The 15,278-nt window shown below is 55.6% G+C and overlaps 1 protein-coding gene across 3 annotated transcripts; it reads left to right on the top strand.

Moving 5' to 3' along the window:
* The first annotated feature begins 200 nt into the window (after positions 1–200).
* Positions 201–12,279, top strand: STAC2 (SH3 and cysteine rich domain 2). Of its 3 annotated transcripts, XM_016164631.2 has the most exons (12): positions 201–663; positions 6,165–6,210; positions 6,319–6,471; positions 6,839–6,936; positions 7,100–7,190; positions 8,226–8,338; positions 8,429–8,501; positions 8,593–8,654; positions 9,097–9,194; positions 9,454–9,625; positions 9,982–10,119; positions 10,705–12,279. In XM_016164631.2, the coding sequence occupies exons 1-12, from the start codon at positions 574–576 to the stop codon at positions 10,807–10,809; spliced, it is 1,239 nt and encodes a 412-aa protein (XP_016020117.2). In that variant the 5' UTR covers positions 201–573; the 3' UTR covers positions 10,810–12,279. The 3 variants fall into 3 exon arrangements, with proteins under 3 accessions (XP_016020117.2, XP_016020118.1, XP_016020116.2); XM_016164632.2 differs by having other exon boundaries at positions 6,165–6,471; positions 9,574–9,625; XM_016164630.2 differs by having other exon boundaries at positions 6,165–6,471.
* The last annotated feature ends 2,999 nt before the right edge of the window (positions 12,280–15,278 follow it).

Genomic DNA, 15,278 nt, shown 5'->3' with positions numbered 1-15,278 from the left:
ACCCCGGCCACCGCGGCAGCCAATAGCTGAGCACCAGATTTGCATAGCAGCGCGGGGGAGCGGAGGAGGGAAGGGGGAGGGACCAGACCACCTCCTAAATCAAAGTTGGGAGGCGAGGACTGGGCGGAGGGGGCGGCCCGGTGCAGGGTTGGGGCCCTCGGGGGAGGGGGGTAAAGGGGAATGGGGGGCGGGCGCAGAGGACAGCCGAGCCGGCCGGGAACGGACAGCTCCGTCGCTCCCTCCCTCCCTCGGCTCATCTCCGCGTCCCCACTTCCCTCCTCCCCTGGCTCCGAGCAGCATCCTCTGCAGACCCTCGATCCTCATTCCCTGGGTCGTCCCTCTCCCGCCGCTCCGTGTAATTACCTTGCCTCACTGGCCAACCCGGGAACTTTATCCGCCAGCTCCTGGGAGTGAGGGATTGCTTTGCCTGGGCTGGGGTTTCTCCTGGGGCTCATTGGGGGGCAGTCTTCAGAGAGGGCTTCGGGGTTCCAGAGAGACGCCCGCCAGACGCAGCCTGCCCCCAGCGGGCCTGCCGTCGGGTCTCGGCACCCTCTCTTCCCCTATCCCCCAACCATGACCGAAATGAGCGAGAAGGAAAATGAACCGGATGACGCGGCCACCCACACACCCCCGGGGACCGTCTCTGCCCTCCAGGAAACCAAGGTAACTCGGAAGGCGCGAGGCCTGGACCCCTGACGGGTGAGCCCCCGGCCCGGGCGCCCTCCTCTGGACGCGGTCGCCACTGTGGGCTCGGGTCCCCAGGAGTCACAGTAGCAGGGCCAGTGTGATCCTTAAGGTTCCGCGCGGCGGAGTGGGTTCGCAGCAAAGGCCCGCCAAGGAGCCCCCATCATACAAGCATGACACGCCCTTGCGCGCGTGATGAGCGGACGCGCCACCGCGACCCTCCAGGGAGGTTGTAACTCGGCTTTGTTGGAGGGAATCAGCGCAAAGAAGGAGGAGGGAGTGTGTAGCTGTGTGTAGCGGGTGTGGGCCGGTGTACGCGCCCGTGTGCGTGCGAGGCGCTCCCTTCCCGGGTCCGCCAGGTCTCTGCGTGTAGCTTAACCTGTCTCACTCTCTCTGCCTGTGTCTCTGAAAATGTCTCTACAACCTGTTTGTCTCTGCCTTGGTCTCTCTCTGCGTGCGTCTCTCCAGGGTTATCTCGGCGTCTCTATGTGTTTATCTGAGGCTCTTGATGTCTCTCTCTGATCCGCCGCAGTCCTGCATTCTGCACCCTCCCCCGCCAGCCGGGTTAGGCTCGGGGACTTGAGGCCGCGGTCCGGGGGTGCGCAGCTTCTGAGTCCGCGCTGGGGGCTGCGGCAACCTGGGGCATCGCAGGCGGGGACCGGGGTACTGTCGCTGCAGCTCCAAAGCAGAAAAACAGGCAGTCTAACTCCTCTCCCCGGGAGCAGAACGGGGGTGGGGCAGGTAAAAGCAAAAAGAGAAGTCATCGTAATTAATGAATGTCATAATTAACCCTAATTATGTATGATTGTTACTCCTGCGGGAGTCACAATGAATAAATTATTCCCCTGTGAAGTCAGGAGGAGCCCATACTCCTGATGCTGAAGGAGGTAAGAGGGAGAGAGTGCTGCTCACATTACACGCCCCCACCCACCTCTAATCTTTCTGCTCCCTCCTCAAGTTCTAGGTGTTCCAGACTGCCCCGCGAGAAGTTTTGTGGGAAGCAACCGGAGTGGGCTTGGGAATGGGAAAAGAAGCGGCTGTGTCAAGGGCGTTTTATGCCCTCTCCCCAGCCTTCAGGCCAAGACCCTTTTCCATGTCCCTTGGGGAGGGGCATGTATTTTGTTCCCACCCTGCTTCTGTCATCCAGATGAGGAGGTAGGGTAGTGAGGACCGAAAATAGATGGGGTCTTTGTTTGGCTTCTCCTAGTATCATTAACTTATCTATGGCTCTCTCCAATGCTCATCTTCCTCTTCATTCTGTATTGACCACCCCCCAGGACATGCATGAGGTTAATTCAAGGTCAAGGTCATCAAGGGAATGACCAGGGGAAGGAAGATGAGTAGGGCCAGGGTGGAGTCTGGTTGAAGCACCTTAGGAAGCTCCCCATACCTAAACCAGAGGAACACAGTAGGTCTCCATGTCCAAGTACCCAGATATGTACTGGACCTTCTCCTGCCCCTTTTTGATAATGAGACCCTGGGCATTCAGACGACAGCATTAACTTCCTTTCAGAAAGTCAAGCGTCTCCTGGGAAAGGAATGCTATGTTAGAATATCTGTGATGACTTCTTTTAGGCAGAAGGTCCCAGAACCTGAGCTCTATCCTGCATTCCAAGACTCCTGATCTTCTCAGTTGCCTTCTAGTCACCCCAGACAGACACACTATCCCCATGCTGGCTTCCTAGGAGCTTAGGGGCCTGAGGTCCTCCCAGGCCCTGCCCCGCTTCCCATACCAGGGCCTGGCAGCTCTACCCCTTCCTTAAGAACTCTCAGAAAGCAGGCTAGAGTGAAAGCAGGCAGCAGTGCTGCCTCAGCAATCCTCAGGCTGCAAGCTCAGCTGTGTAGGGAGAGGGAGGTCTGTGCCTGGCAGGTTTCTACTGCCCTCCTCCCAGCCCCAAGACCCTCCTATGCTATCACCTCTGGGTCTGAGCCATGGACACCCCAGGAGGAGGGGAACAGGGGAAATGCACATCTGACCTGACCCTTCTGTGCCAGACCAATCGGAACCCTGTGCCTTTGCTCCCCTCCGCTATACCTTCCCCTTGGGAAGGACTCAGTAATAACAACACAGACTTGGCCACAGGGTTAGGAGGGTAGCGGTGGGCAGAGAGAAAATAATTTAGGGATCTTGCCAGCCTCCTTCCACTCCCCCTCCTTCAATTCAACCTGTCTCAAAGAAACTTCTGTCTCCAGACTGTAGGAGTTGGGGAGAGGAAAGGGAGAGGGTTGGCTGCGCCCACCCAGCTCAGTTTGAGGCAGGTACAACAGAGGAGGCAGTGAATTCAACATTCCAGGCCTATCGTATCAATGTTTGGGGCCCCCTTATCTTTTTTGCCAGCCTAAGTCCAACCTCCTACTTATTTTACAGTTGGGTCTCACCCCTGTACCCAAGCTACTCAGCAACCTTCCTAGTGTTGGTATCACTTTTTCTGAGTCCTCATCCCATAATACCACAGAGGGTCTGCCATTACCCCCTTTGGACCCTGCCATGCCAGCTCTGCCATCTGAGTCAGCTTGTGCCAAGTCCACCACCACCCACCACCACCAGCTGCTTAGTGCCTTTTCAAGAGCTGGCAGGAAGTGAGAAGGTGCCGTGAGGAATTGAGGAAAGAAGAGACCATCTAGGGAATGGGGAGGTGAGGGGGAGGCGGGAGATGGGCAGGCTAGGCCTTGCCTCTAGGAGGAGATTCTAAAGAATAGGCCTGATGGTTCAGGCTCCAAGCCAAACAAGCTACTGTTGCATTGGGCGGGCATAGGATCCAGGTGGGCCAGCTTGCCAGGGTACAGTGGGGAACCTGAAAAGTTAGCTGATGGGGAGATGGGGAAAGGTCTTCTCTGAGAACTAGGAGTCTCAGGAGGGGGACTACCTGGCCAGGCTGAGCCAAAATAAGGTTTGGGTAGCCAAGCTAGATAACTCTGGAGTAGGCAGGCATCAAGCCATTTGACAGAGACGCCCCCTTCCTGCCCTCCAGCCACAGCCCTTGACATCCGCCAGCCACCATATCTGGAGCCAGGGAGTCTCGGGCAAAGCCAGGGCTGCCCTGGTGCTGGGGAACATTCTGTTCCAGAAGCCTCTGAAACCCTGCAGAGGTGGCTTTTAGTGCTGAGGTCAGGGTGCCACCAGGAAAAGGCACAAACTGGAGAGTAAGGGGGACATGAAATCTCATCCCGTGAGGATTACTATGGAAATAATGGCTTTGAGAGGGGGAACATGATTGATGTCTTCAAATATTTGAAAGACTGATGTGTGTAACAGGGAGTAGCTCTTTCCATAGCCAAGGGAGGAACAAGGGCCGACAGGCAAAAATTACAGGGAGGCAAGTTTCAGCTCTATATAGGGAAGCACTTTCCAGCAATTACGGCTGCCCAAAGATGGAATGATTGTCCCAAAAGAGGGTGTGTGTCCCATCACAGAGGTGACCAAAAGAGTCAGATAACCATTCAGAGGACCGTACAGGGTGATAGGGTGGGAACTGCTCTAGGTAGCCAGTCTTTCAAGTCACTTCAAACCCATGGTGCAACTGAGGGGCAGAGGTGAGGGCCAAGGGAAGGCCCAGAGCAGCCGGATGCTCCTGGTCACTTGGGCTCAACAGCCAAAAGCATTGGTTCAAGTCCTGGCCTGGCTCCTTATCAAATGAGGACTCATGATGAGTAAGTGACTCAACTTCTATGAGCCTCAGTTCCTCATCTGAAAAGTGGGACGATAATTGTCACCACCTCAGAGGGTAGTGCCTGGATTAAGGAGATGCTGCATATAAAGTGTTAGCTCACTTTCAGTCCTCTGACAATGACAGCTCCTCATTACATCTACAAGTCTGTGTTTTGTTTTTGCTTTTTGGACCCAGAGCCTTGCATTGCTTAGAGAGTATGTGTCCTGCCGCCTTCCACTTGGATGTGGGGAAACTAAGACTCAGAAAGGAAGTGAATGACTTGCTTTCAGACATAGGTTTAGTTTGCCCCCAACTCCAACACATCTTTCCAGAGACCTCATGTTCTCTATGTCTATCAGAACCCCCAGAACCACATTCAGCCCATAGAACACATTTGTGTTTTCATTGTCCCTCTGGCCCTCCACCTGTCCCCCAACAGGCAAGCATCTGAGGCCTGGGGCCCTGCTTCTCATAGACACACAAAGAAGCCTACAGTGCTGTCCAGGAAGCTGCATTTGGAAGGAGTTGGGCAACTCAGTGTGCCAGACACCCCAGGACTCTGGCTTCCCAGCTGGCACACTGGGGCCTTCCTTGTGCCCAAACATCTCCTTATCCGCAACCCCTCCATCTTGCTGCCTCTGGCCTCCCCTGGGACCAGAGGGGTCACCAGTTCCATCCCCTTGGCATAGTTGCCAGGCTGCCTGTTTTGCCAGCTTGGAACCCTGGCCAAAGCTCGCTGCCTAAAGCTGGGCCTCCGCCCCCTTTTTTCTATCACTGATGGAGAGAAGTGGGCGGAGGTAAGGAGGATCTCAATAGGAGAGGAGTGGAGCAGGGATCTGGGTGGAGAGTTTTCCAGGCCTTGCTCTGGGTAGACTCAAGATGGGTGTGTTTGCTTGAGCAGTGGGAATAACTCTGGCTTCACTGCAGAATCCAAAACATGGACTCCTTTTAGGATTCCAGCCACTTGTTCACATTATTCACATTAGACAAACACTGACTGAGCACCGACTACATGTTGAGGCCTTGTGTGGGGATTTTAGGCAACTATCCCTGCTCTCAAGAGGCTCCTGGGAGAGTGAGAAGTGAATGAAAACCTAAATCCGATTGGAGCTACAGTGGAAGTCAGTCCTGGAGGTGCAGAGGAGAAGGGAGTGGCTCCGCTAAACCAGACTGTGGGTGCTGGGACCTGAACGAGGCAAGGACTGTGCAGGTGATGAGGTGATTGTAGAGGATGAGCTGGAGAGGGTTTTGGAGGAAAAATCAGCCTTGAGGATGAGGGTCCAGGATGGCCACTCCCCCACTCTGACCCTGTTCAAGAAACAGGTAAAAAATCTGGGGACCTGGTGTGTTTTGTGTGGCCCCCAAAGTATAACCATACAATGAAATCCTGTGTAGTCATTAAAAAGAATGATGAAACTCTATGTATTGGGATGAAATAATTTCCAAGTTTTACTATTGTTAAGTGAAAAAAGCAAAGTGCAAGAAAAATAGTATACTACCATTTCTGCAAAGAAAAAGGTAAATAAAACCTCTTGAATTTGTTTCAACCAATTTCACATAAAAAATCTAGATTTCTTTTGAAAAATTGGAAAACTTGACAACTCTGGGCTGAGCGTAAGGACTAACCTTAGTTGCCTAGAGGAGACCAGCAGCTGCTGCCTGGCTGTGCAGTTGGCCACAGTCCCCACTACTCCTAATTAATGCCTGTCCAGCCAAAACTCCACTCCTGGAATTTGTCTGCCTGGCTCCTCTAGGCATCCCAAGGAGATATCCTGGAGAGGAGCCAGCACCCTCTTGGGCTTCTACTCACAGACCCTCTTTCTTTTTCAGCTCCAGCGGTTCAAGCGCTCACTTTCCCTCAAGACCATCCTCCGAAGTAAGAGTGTGGAGAACTTCTTCCTCCGCTCAGGCTCTGAGCTCAAGTGCCCCACTGAGGTGCTGCTGACACCCCCAACCCCGCTGCCCCCTCCGTCCCCACCACCAGCATCCACAGACAGCGGCCTGACCACCCCGGCACCCTCACCCTGCCCAGTTCCACGCCCCCTGGCACCACTCAAACCAGTGAGACTGCACAGCTTCCAGGAACATGTCTTCAAGCGAGCCAGCTCGTGTGAGCTGTGCCATCAGCTTATTGTGGGTAGGTGACTGAGGTGGGCAAGTTGACGGGCCAGCGTTGGTGTGAGGAGTAGGCCCGTGAAACTGCCTGATATTGGGCTCTTGCCATTCAAGCTCCCAGTCCTAACCGTGCCCCTCATCCCAGATGGACAAATGAGCACTTTGGGGGATGGGCAGTTGCCCAGTGTTTCTCTGTTTACTAACAACTCAGGCTTCAGTGCCAGTTCACACCCTGACTATATGAGGGTAGGCGTTAGGCCCTGAGGCTGGCGTGAGGCTGCCCAACCCTCTGCTCTCTTCCTAACTCCCTAACCTGCCTCCTTTGCTCCTTGCCCATGGAAGTATCCTCTCTTGACTAACCCCTCTTGCTGAACCCAAATTCTTCCCAGGAAACTCTAAGCAGGGCTTGCGGTGTAAGACATGCAAAGTCAGCGTCCACCTCTGGTGCTCTGAGGAGATCTCCCACCAGCAATGCCCAATCAAGACGGTGAGTGGGGCCCACACAGATTGGCATGTGGGGGAGTGAGTACCCCTCAAGACTGGTTCCTTACATGAGGTAGTCCTTCTTCAAGTCCTTGGGCTTGAAGAAGGCCAAGTGCTCGGTGGGCTGTGACACGCCCGTGCCCTCTCTCTGGCCCGTCTTGCCACAGTGCTCCTCCTTCCGCCGCAACTTCAGCTCCCCCCTCCTGGTGCATGAGCCGCCACCAGCCTGTGCCACAAGCAGAGAGTCCCCACCCACTGGTGAGTGTCCCCCTCCCCCATTGCCTCTGTGGTGTGATGAGAAACTCATGCATTCCATAGACAGGCACCTGAGTCGCACTGGTACTGCCAGTTCTCGGTACTGCTACCACTTCCCTTCTCTGGATGCTCCTGTACTGAATGAAGGGTTCACTCATTCATTCATTCATTCCTCCTTCAACAGACACTTTATTGAGCACCTACTTGGTGCCAGGCAGTGTGACGGACACAGGAACATAGCACTAAAGAAGGTGAATCATGGTCTGTACGGGAGCTAGACATAAAATGGATAATCATACTAGTCATCAGTTAATCATCATTCAAATGAATTTCAGAAAGGAGGACAGAGAATAAGGAGAGGATAAAGCAGACACTGTCCTCATCCACAGAGACCAGGAAGGCGGCCTGGATACCTGATGATAGGAAGTTAGTGCTGAGGATTTGGTGTGGGCAGAGGGTGACCTGAGGCAGGAAAAGGCAGTTAAAGAAAGGACAACATGACTATGATTGAGGAAGTGAGAGTGAGAGGGTGTGACGGGATCATGGGTGCAGGGCCTTGGGGTCCATTTTAGGATTGCTCTTTGGACTTTATTTTAAGGGCAATTTTTATGTTTTTACAAGAGCATTCTGGCTGCTGTGTGGATTGGAGGCACTGGAGGGGGGAAGCAGGGAGCGTAGTTGGGAAGACTACAACAGAGAGTTTGGCAACTCGGACCAGGCTGGTAGCAGTGGAGATGGAGAGAAGTTGGCAGATTCTAGAAACCTTTGGGAGGCAGGGCTAGGTGATGAAGTGATATGGGCAGCGAGGAGAGTGAGGGATCAAGGATACCCTGGGTTTCTGCATGGGCTCCATAGGAGGACGCGTAGCTCTCCCTGCAATGCGGGAGATTTGGGCAGGGCTGGCGAGGGGAGACAGGGAGTTCAGCCTCAGGCATGCGCTGCCTGTGCTAGTGGGGGAGTCAGGGTGGAGATACAGGGCTTCAGGGCAGAGTGAGGCTGGCAGCTGGATTCCTGGCCTTGAGGGTGGATGCTTGGCAGGGGCCAGCGGGAAGGTGGACCCCATCTACGAGACGCTTCGCTATGGTACCTCTTTGGCACTGATGAACCGCTCCAGCTTCAGCAGCACCTCTGAATCCCCCACGCGGAGCCTGGTATGGTGGGCACCAAAGGGGAATCTTGGGGAAAGAGGTCTTTGAGGATGAGGGTCCAGGGGATGAGCCCTCCCCTCTCTCTGTCCCCAGAGTGAGCGGGATGAGCTGACTGAGGATGGGGAAAGCAGCATCCGCAGCTCAGAAGAGGGTCCTGGTGACAGTGGTGAGTGGGGGTAGGGACCAGGGGCAGGGAGGGAACTCTATGCAGGCACGTCCTGCTGCCTCACACCCTCATCCCACCCTGGCGTCTCCAGTATTCACAGCCCCTGCTGAGAGTGAAGGCTCAGGACCAGAGGAGAAAAGCCCCGGACAGCAGGTGAGGTGATGCTGACACCAAGCCCCTGGCAGGCCTGGTGGGAAGGGGATGTTGTTTCTCCTTGTCACTGATCCATAGGTGGGTGAAAGCAGGTGGTCCCCATGAGTGGGACTGCCACTGCTCCATCATTTATCCTCCGTCTACAGGGATGGCAATGCCGGGGTGAGTGAGCAAGGGAGGCAGGAGGTCTTACCCTCCCACTACTGACCCCAAGGGCGGGCAGCTCCAGGGTTCAGCAGGCAGCAGAGTGTCCCCCTTCGCCATCCCTGGCCCAGCGGTGTGTGAGCACAGCAGATAGGAGAGGCAGACCTCATCCTATCCTTGCCCCAGGAGTGCTGTGTCCCACCTCCTAGCCCTTGGGTAGCAAGGTCTGGGCAAGTGGACAGTGGCTGGAGCGAGGAGGGTGTTGCGCTCCCGTCACTGACCCAGAGCTCTTCCACAGCCCCCCAAGCTGCCCCTGCGGAAGGACTTGGGGCCCATGTACTCTTATGTTGCACTCTACAAGTTTCTGCCCCAGGAGAACAACGACCTGGCTCTGCAGTAAGTTTTCTCTGTGTCAGCCCTACTGGGCCGCCGCCTGGCTCCAGCCTCAGGGCTCTGTGCTCCCAGACCTTGGGACATGAGAGGGCCCTTCAGGAACCTTCTCCTGGTATGCTTGAGGCCGCTGAGCCCTGAGAGAAGTAGAGCTGCCCAGAATCCAAGAGTGATTGGTGCTGATGGCATGGCTCCTGCCCCTGCCCCAGTTTTGTCCTGGAGAGTATCTGCTATGCCTGTGGTCACGTGGTATCCTCCTTCCAAGGGCATCAAGAATCCTCCCCCAGCTGAGGGGGATGCAGAGGATCTGGGGGCCCAGGACTATTGGGATGTGGAGAGGGCAGGTCCTTCCTGCCCCATATGCTGCCCAGCTTTCTCCTCCCAGGCCTGGAGATCGGATCATGCTGGTGGATGACTCTAATGAGGACTGGTGGAAGGTGACTTGGTAGGGTGGGTTGCGGAGGGACCCTGGTAGGCACCTCATCCAGACCCTGCTCTCAATGGGCACTGCCCCACCTTCTCTCCAGGCCCCAAAGACTTACCCTCCTCCAGCCACTGGTCCTAGCCAAGCCTAGGACCAACCCTCAGGCCTTGCTCTTGCTTTGACACTACCCTCACCCCCATCCCTTGTCCTTCTGCTCAGCCTTGTCTCTCTGTCCACCTCATGCCCCTCCCAACCCAGAAGCCACCCAATTAGAGCCTCAAATACAGAGAGCTCAGGATCTGGCACTGGCTCTAGAGAAACAGTGGGGGGTGGGGGTTTCACTGATGTTCATGCCAGCCTCATCCCCAGGGCAAGATTGGCGACCGGGTTGGCTTCTTCCCAGCTAATTTTGTGCAGCGCGTGAGGCCAGGCGAGAATGTTTGGCGCTGCTGCCAACCCTTCTCCGGGAACAAGGAACAAGGCTACATGAGCCTCAAGGAGAACCAGGTGAGTGCCTGGGCCCTGGTGAGGGGCTGGAGAGATGGGCATGGGAGAGGGGCAGCAGGAGTGGTCGAGAGCCCTGGAGGAGGATGCTTGCGGCCTGGCAGCAGGGGGGAAAGCAGGTTAGAAACAGTGGGACCTCAGTGCCCTCCTGTCCTCCTCTGCTGGGATTTGAGACTGGTGGCCAACACAAGCAGGGGACTGAATTAGATTACAGACAGTTTGGAGGAGAGGAGGAGCATTGGATTAGGAAGGAGTGTAGAGACTTAGGTTTGAATGCTGGCTCTGCCTTTGGCTTGTCGTAACCTTAGCAAGTTACCTGCTTTATGAAATGGGAGCGGGGCTGCATGAGACCAGCTGTTCTCAAAGGTCAGCCCCGAAGTGCTGCTCAGTGTCTGCTGAGGTCTTGGTCTCGCTGCTGCACCCTGTATCTTCATGGGATCTGCTCCTATCACCTCAACTGAAGTCCCAAACTACATCTGATGCTGGTTTCGTCATTCCCTAGAGCGGGCCCACTGGGAGCCATCAGCAGGACTTGGGGCCAGGGCTGTAGGCAGTGCCAGTCCTCAGCTCCCTGTCTCTCTGTCTCAGATCTGTGTGGGCGTGGGCAGGAGCAAGGACACTGATGGCTTCATCCGCGTCAGCAGTGGCAAGAAGCGGGGCCTGGTGCCAGCCGACGTGCTGACCGAGATCTGAGCGGAGCCAAGAGAACCCGGATGCCATCCCTGTCCATGCCTGGCCTTTGCTTCTGGCCCCAGTGGGGGAACGGGCATCTGCCCACATTTCCTCCCTTTGCCTCTCTCCTAGGAGCCACTCACCATGGCTTGGGAGCCTTCTGCACTGAGGAAGGTTTTATTTCTTGGGTCCCAGGGTTCCCTGAGGGGACTGCTCCTCTGGAACTTGGGGGTGAGGGAGGAGGAGAAAGTGGGAGGGGATGGGGAAGCTCCAGGTAGGTCCACCCAGTGCCCAGTCACCCCCAGTCCAGTTGCTGTGCTGAGTCCAGCCCTGGGGAGTATTCTTGGGGAACTTCTCTGCTGCTTCTTCCAGAGAGCCTTCTGGTACCCACACCAGCTTTGCATGACTGACACCTCTGTCTCCCCACAGAGCCTCTGCTTGGGTCTATGTGTGTGTGACCATGCAGCTGCTGCTTTGGAAGTGGGGGCTTGGGAAGGTGCCTTCCTTGTCCCTCAGCCCTCTGCCCTGGGTTGGGAGGGGACCTGGCTACAGGAGGGTCCTGAGTCCACCTCCTGGTCTCACCACCTCTGTCACTCCATCAATTCTCAGGAAAGTTCTGCGGGAATCTCTCCCATTACTTGAAACCTGGGCCGACAGAGGAGGGGAGAGCTGAGGTCTGGGGAGGGTGTGGAAAATCAGAGACTATACCGTCAAGTAGAACAGTCACCACAGAGCAGCTTCATCCTACCCTTGCGTGTTGGAAAAAGACACCCAAGAGCAACCAGAACACAGAAACCTGAATGAGAACAAACAACCGGCCCATGCTTGGTCAAAACAACCCCCATTTCACTATCGGAACTCTAAAAGTGCCCAGCGGCAAGACCAACCAGCCAGGGGATCCTCACCAGGCCGGCCCCTACCCTCAGCGCTGACCTCCAAATGGCTCTTCCTCATCCCCCTTTCCTGGCTCTGCAGGCGACAGGGCTGCCAGGCTGCCGGTGCAGGGCTCCCTTTTCTGGCTGTATTTGCCCCCTTGTCTTGGACACAGAGTCTTGGGAGGAAGAGGGTGGATCATTCTGTTTGGCCACCAGGAAAGGGAGTAGGTACCCTGGAGGTAGGGTGGGCACACGCAAAGAGGATCCCTCCCTTGCAGGTTGCTTTATTCTGGTGCCATCCTCCCCCTGCCCCCCAACCCAGCTCAGAGTCTCCTCTTGTGTCCTCGATCATGCCAGCCGATGTGACGCCCCATTCTGGGCACGGTCATGCCCTCCCATGCAGTGTGAGGGACACATCCTCCTATCCATTGGCCCATGCCCCAATTCTCCTCCAAAAAGGGGGGGCTCAAGCCACACTGCCCTGTTTGCTGCCATGAGGCCCCCTCAGCAATATCCCAGGGGCGGGCCTAATGCCCACTGTACATGAGGCTGCATGATGGGTCTGATGGAGCTTTGCTGAGCCCCCAGACTCCTAATTAAATATTTCTTGTCCCAACCTGTCTGTTCTGTGTATCTGCTTGGGATAGATGAAGAAAAGTGGTAAGGAGAGGGGTGAGGGCTGAGGGCACTGAGAGGGGACAAGCCTGAAGTCGGAAGAGTTTTGTTCATCTCAGAGGAGAGGTGTTGGGGCTGACATTGCTGGGACCCTTAACCTCCTCAGTCCCTTCCACTGAGACTTGGGGATCTGGGGAGGTGTTTGAGAGAAAGGGCTGGGGGGAGAGAATTGTGGGAAGCTGGAGAGAGGGAGGGGCTTTGGTCACTTTCACGTTCCAAGCACACCTCAGTCGTGAGGGGGCGGGCACACACCTCCAGCGTCAAGACGGTTCCCGCGCACCCAGCAGTGCCCTCCGAGACTGGCTGTGCCTTGGGCCTCAGGGGCTCCTACCCACCCGAGGATCAGCCTAGTCCCCTCAGCTCCCAAAGCCCGAGGCAGAAATGCTGGCAGCAAGGACAGTCGCGGACAGCGGGGCCCCTAGATGACTCAATCACAGCCGTCATCGGTAGCAGGGCACAAAGCAAGCCGGCGGCAGCGCCCCTCCCGCAGCTGTGCCCGCCGCCCACCTGCTCCGGCAGCGCTGCCTCCTTCCCCTCAGCCACCCCGCCACGTCAGCGTCACTGTGAGCACGTCCTGTGCTATTTATAGGCAGAGGGGAGCCAGGAGGGAGCGAGCGAGAGGCAAGCTGCGGGGGTGCCAGGGCAAAGCGGTGCTGCTGCGAAGTGAAATGCGGGATGGGGGGAGGTGGGGGGAGACCTGCCCCACCCGATAGGCACTCTCGGGTTCTGTCTTCCAGTCCGCCACCACCAAAGCAAGGTAAGCCAGGTGGGACCAGACCCTGAGCTTTCTTTGGGCCACTTTACCCAGGGAAGGCCCTAGAATTGGTGAGAGGAAAAGGGGACCCCCTTCCAACCCCCACTGGTGGTGGAAGTGAAAAAGAGGTCACAAGCCCAATCCAAAGGCAGAGAGGGAAATATGTAAATAGGTACCTTCTGTGCCCTGGGAACCAAGCCAGAAACTTAATTTTATTTAATCCTCTCAATAATCCAGTGAAGAAAGTAGTGGCATCCCTTTTCACAGATGAAAAAACTGAGGCCCAGAGATATTAGATGGCTTATCCAAGATCATATAAGTTATCCAGCACAACCTTACTCCTTTTATACATAAAGTGACTGAGGTCCAGATGGACTAGTAACTTGCCCAACTTCACCCAGCAAAATAGTGGTCGAGCCAGTCTCAGAAATCATCGCTTGCCTCCCAGTCCTCACTAGACCTTAGGTCCCTCAGTACCTTAAACCAACAAGATAGTAAAAGACACCCTGAGATGCTGAGCCAGGGGCTCCAGGGATCGAGATCCCACCTTATTTGACATAGTCAGAGACTTTCAGTTAAGCCTTCTTCTGCACCCACTACTTGTCTCTGCCACCAGCAGGCAGCTGGCCTGGACCCCCGCCCTCCTCCCTAGCCCATTTGCCGCACTGCTGAGCACAGCAGCTTTTTCGGGTGGCTGAACCACTGACAGCATGCTCACAGCCTGGGGGCTGGGAACAGCTGGTGCTCCCACTGTAGCCTCTGCCCTCCTCTGTGTTCACTCAGGGGGTGGCTGGACTAGCAATATCATTGGCCTGGGGCAGAGGATGCCCAGGAACCTACTGGTGGTTGATGCCAACCCACCATTTGGCTCTGTTGTCTGACTCACATGTGCCCTCCATCCTCCACCTGAGCCTGGGTTTAATTAACTGTGCGGGGATAAAGGTTACCTAGGCTTAGGGGAGATGCAAGAATAGGGGTTGTCTGGGAACCAGAGACAAGAGGCCTAAAAGGGTAGAGATGGATATCAGAGGTGGGGCGGGGGACTCAGAGTGAGCTCCTCTGTGCAGTCCCACCCATCCTGCTAGTGCAAGTTACTCACTTTGGCCCTTTCAACCTTCGTCACCCCCATTCATGGCTCTTTCTTGTGCTTGGGACAAGCTGGGGACATCTGCTGAGGTATGCAAGGAAAGCAGCCATGTACTTCCAGCCTCAGCCCTCCCTGTGCCTGCAGGGAGCCAGCCTAGGTGGGCCCTCTCTTAGCCTCAGCGAGAGTACGGGAAAGGAGGTAAGGGACTCTGTACCTCTTCTTCAGCTCATGACCCTGCGGCAGTCACTACCTGCAGTGCCTCTGCTGCAGCCCACTCTGAATCACACCCTCCCACGTCTGGGGAAGTCAAAGGTGGGTGCTAGTGTTCATGCAACGCTGCAATTCTGCGGAGTCCTTGGCCCGTCCAGGCCTTAGTTTCCTTCTCCAAAAATGGAGTTAGACCTGCTCAGGGTGTCTTTACCCGGGGTTATGAAGTCCTTTAAAGGGTATGCAAAATTATATAATGGGAGCAGTCGTATGCTTTTGGAAGAATGGACATATCTTTTCATTAAAATTTTGTAAGTTTCCAAGACCCGGAAGAGATCTAGCAGTTACTTTAGGGTATCTGCTGGCTGAGGGGCCTTCCCAGGCACTGTTCTGGGAAGGGGTTGGAGGCCTGTGGTGGAAAGAGATAATATCTAGGCCTGAGGTGAATGACTACAGAAATGACTAAACCCAAAGCTTCCCAAGGGATAGGCTCCTACAATCCCTAAGTGCCTTCCCCCGCCCCCCCCCACCCCGCCCCGCCAAAAAAAGTGAGGCAGTTTCCTACACCTGCAGCAACCCGTGAGAGAGCAGCACCATCTTCTGGCCCAGGGTGGAAACTGGTTTCTGTGCTGCAGGCTCGGGAGCTCCACTGCTGGTCCCATTCTTCTTACTTACCTTATTCTCCTCCCTGCAGGTGGAGCAGCCTTCAATGCCTTTCCTCCTCTGGTCCAGGGCTGGGAAGGATGTGTCCCATGCTCCAAGCTGGGAGCCTGGCCAAGGCCCTTCCACATTCTAGGCCACAGCTCTGCCACTTGGGATGGCAAAGAATGATTAGAGCAAGAGCTCAAGGGTTAAGTGTACACAGGCTGCTACAGTGGCAACGGGAAACTCA

This window comes from Rousettus aegyptiacus, unplaced genomic scaffold (genome assembly GCF_014176215.1).
Source record: "Rousettus aegyptiacus isolate mRouAeg1 unplaced genomic scaffold, mRouAeg1.p scaffold_m13_p_6, whole genome shotgun sequence".
In the NCBI taxonomy this organism is placed as follows: Eukaryota; Metazoa; Chordata; class Mammalia; order Chiroptera; family Pteropodidae; genus Rousettus; species Rousettus aegyptiacus.
Note: the sequence above shows the minus strand (reverse complement) of the source record. Positions and strands in the feature narration are given on the sequence as shown.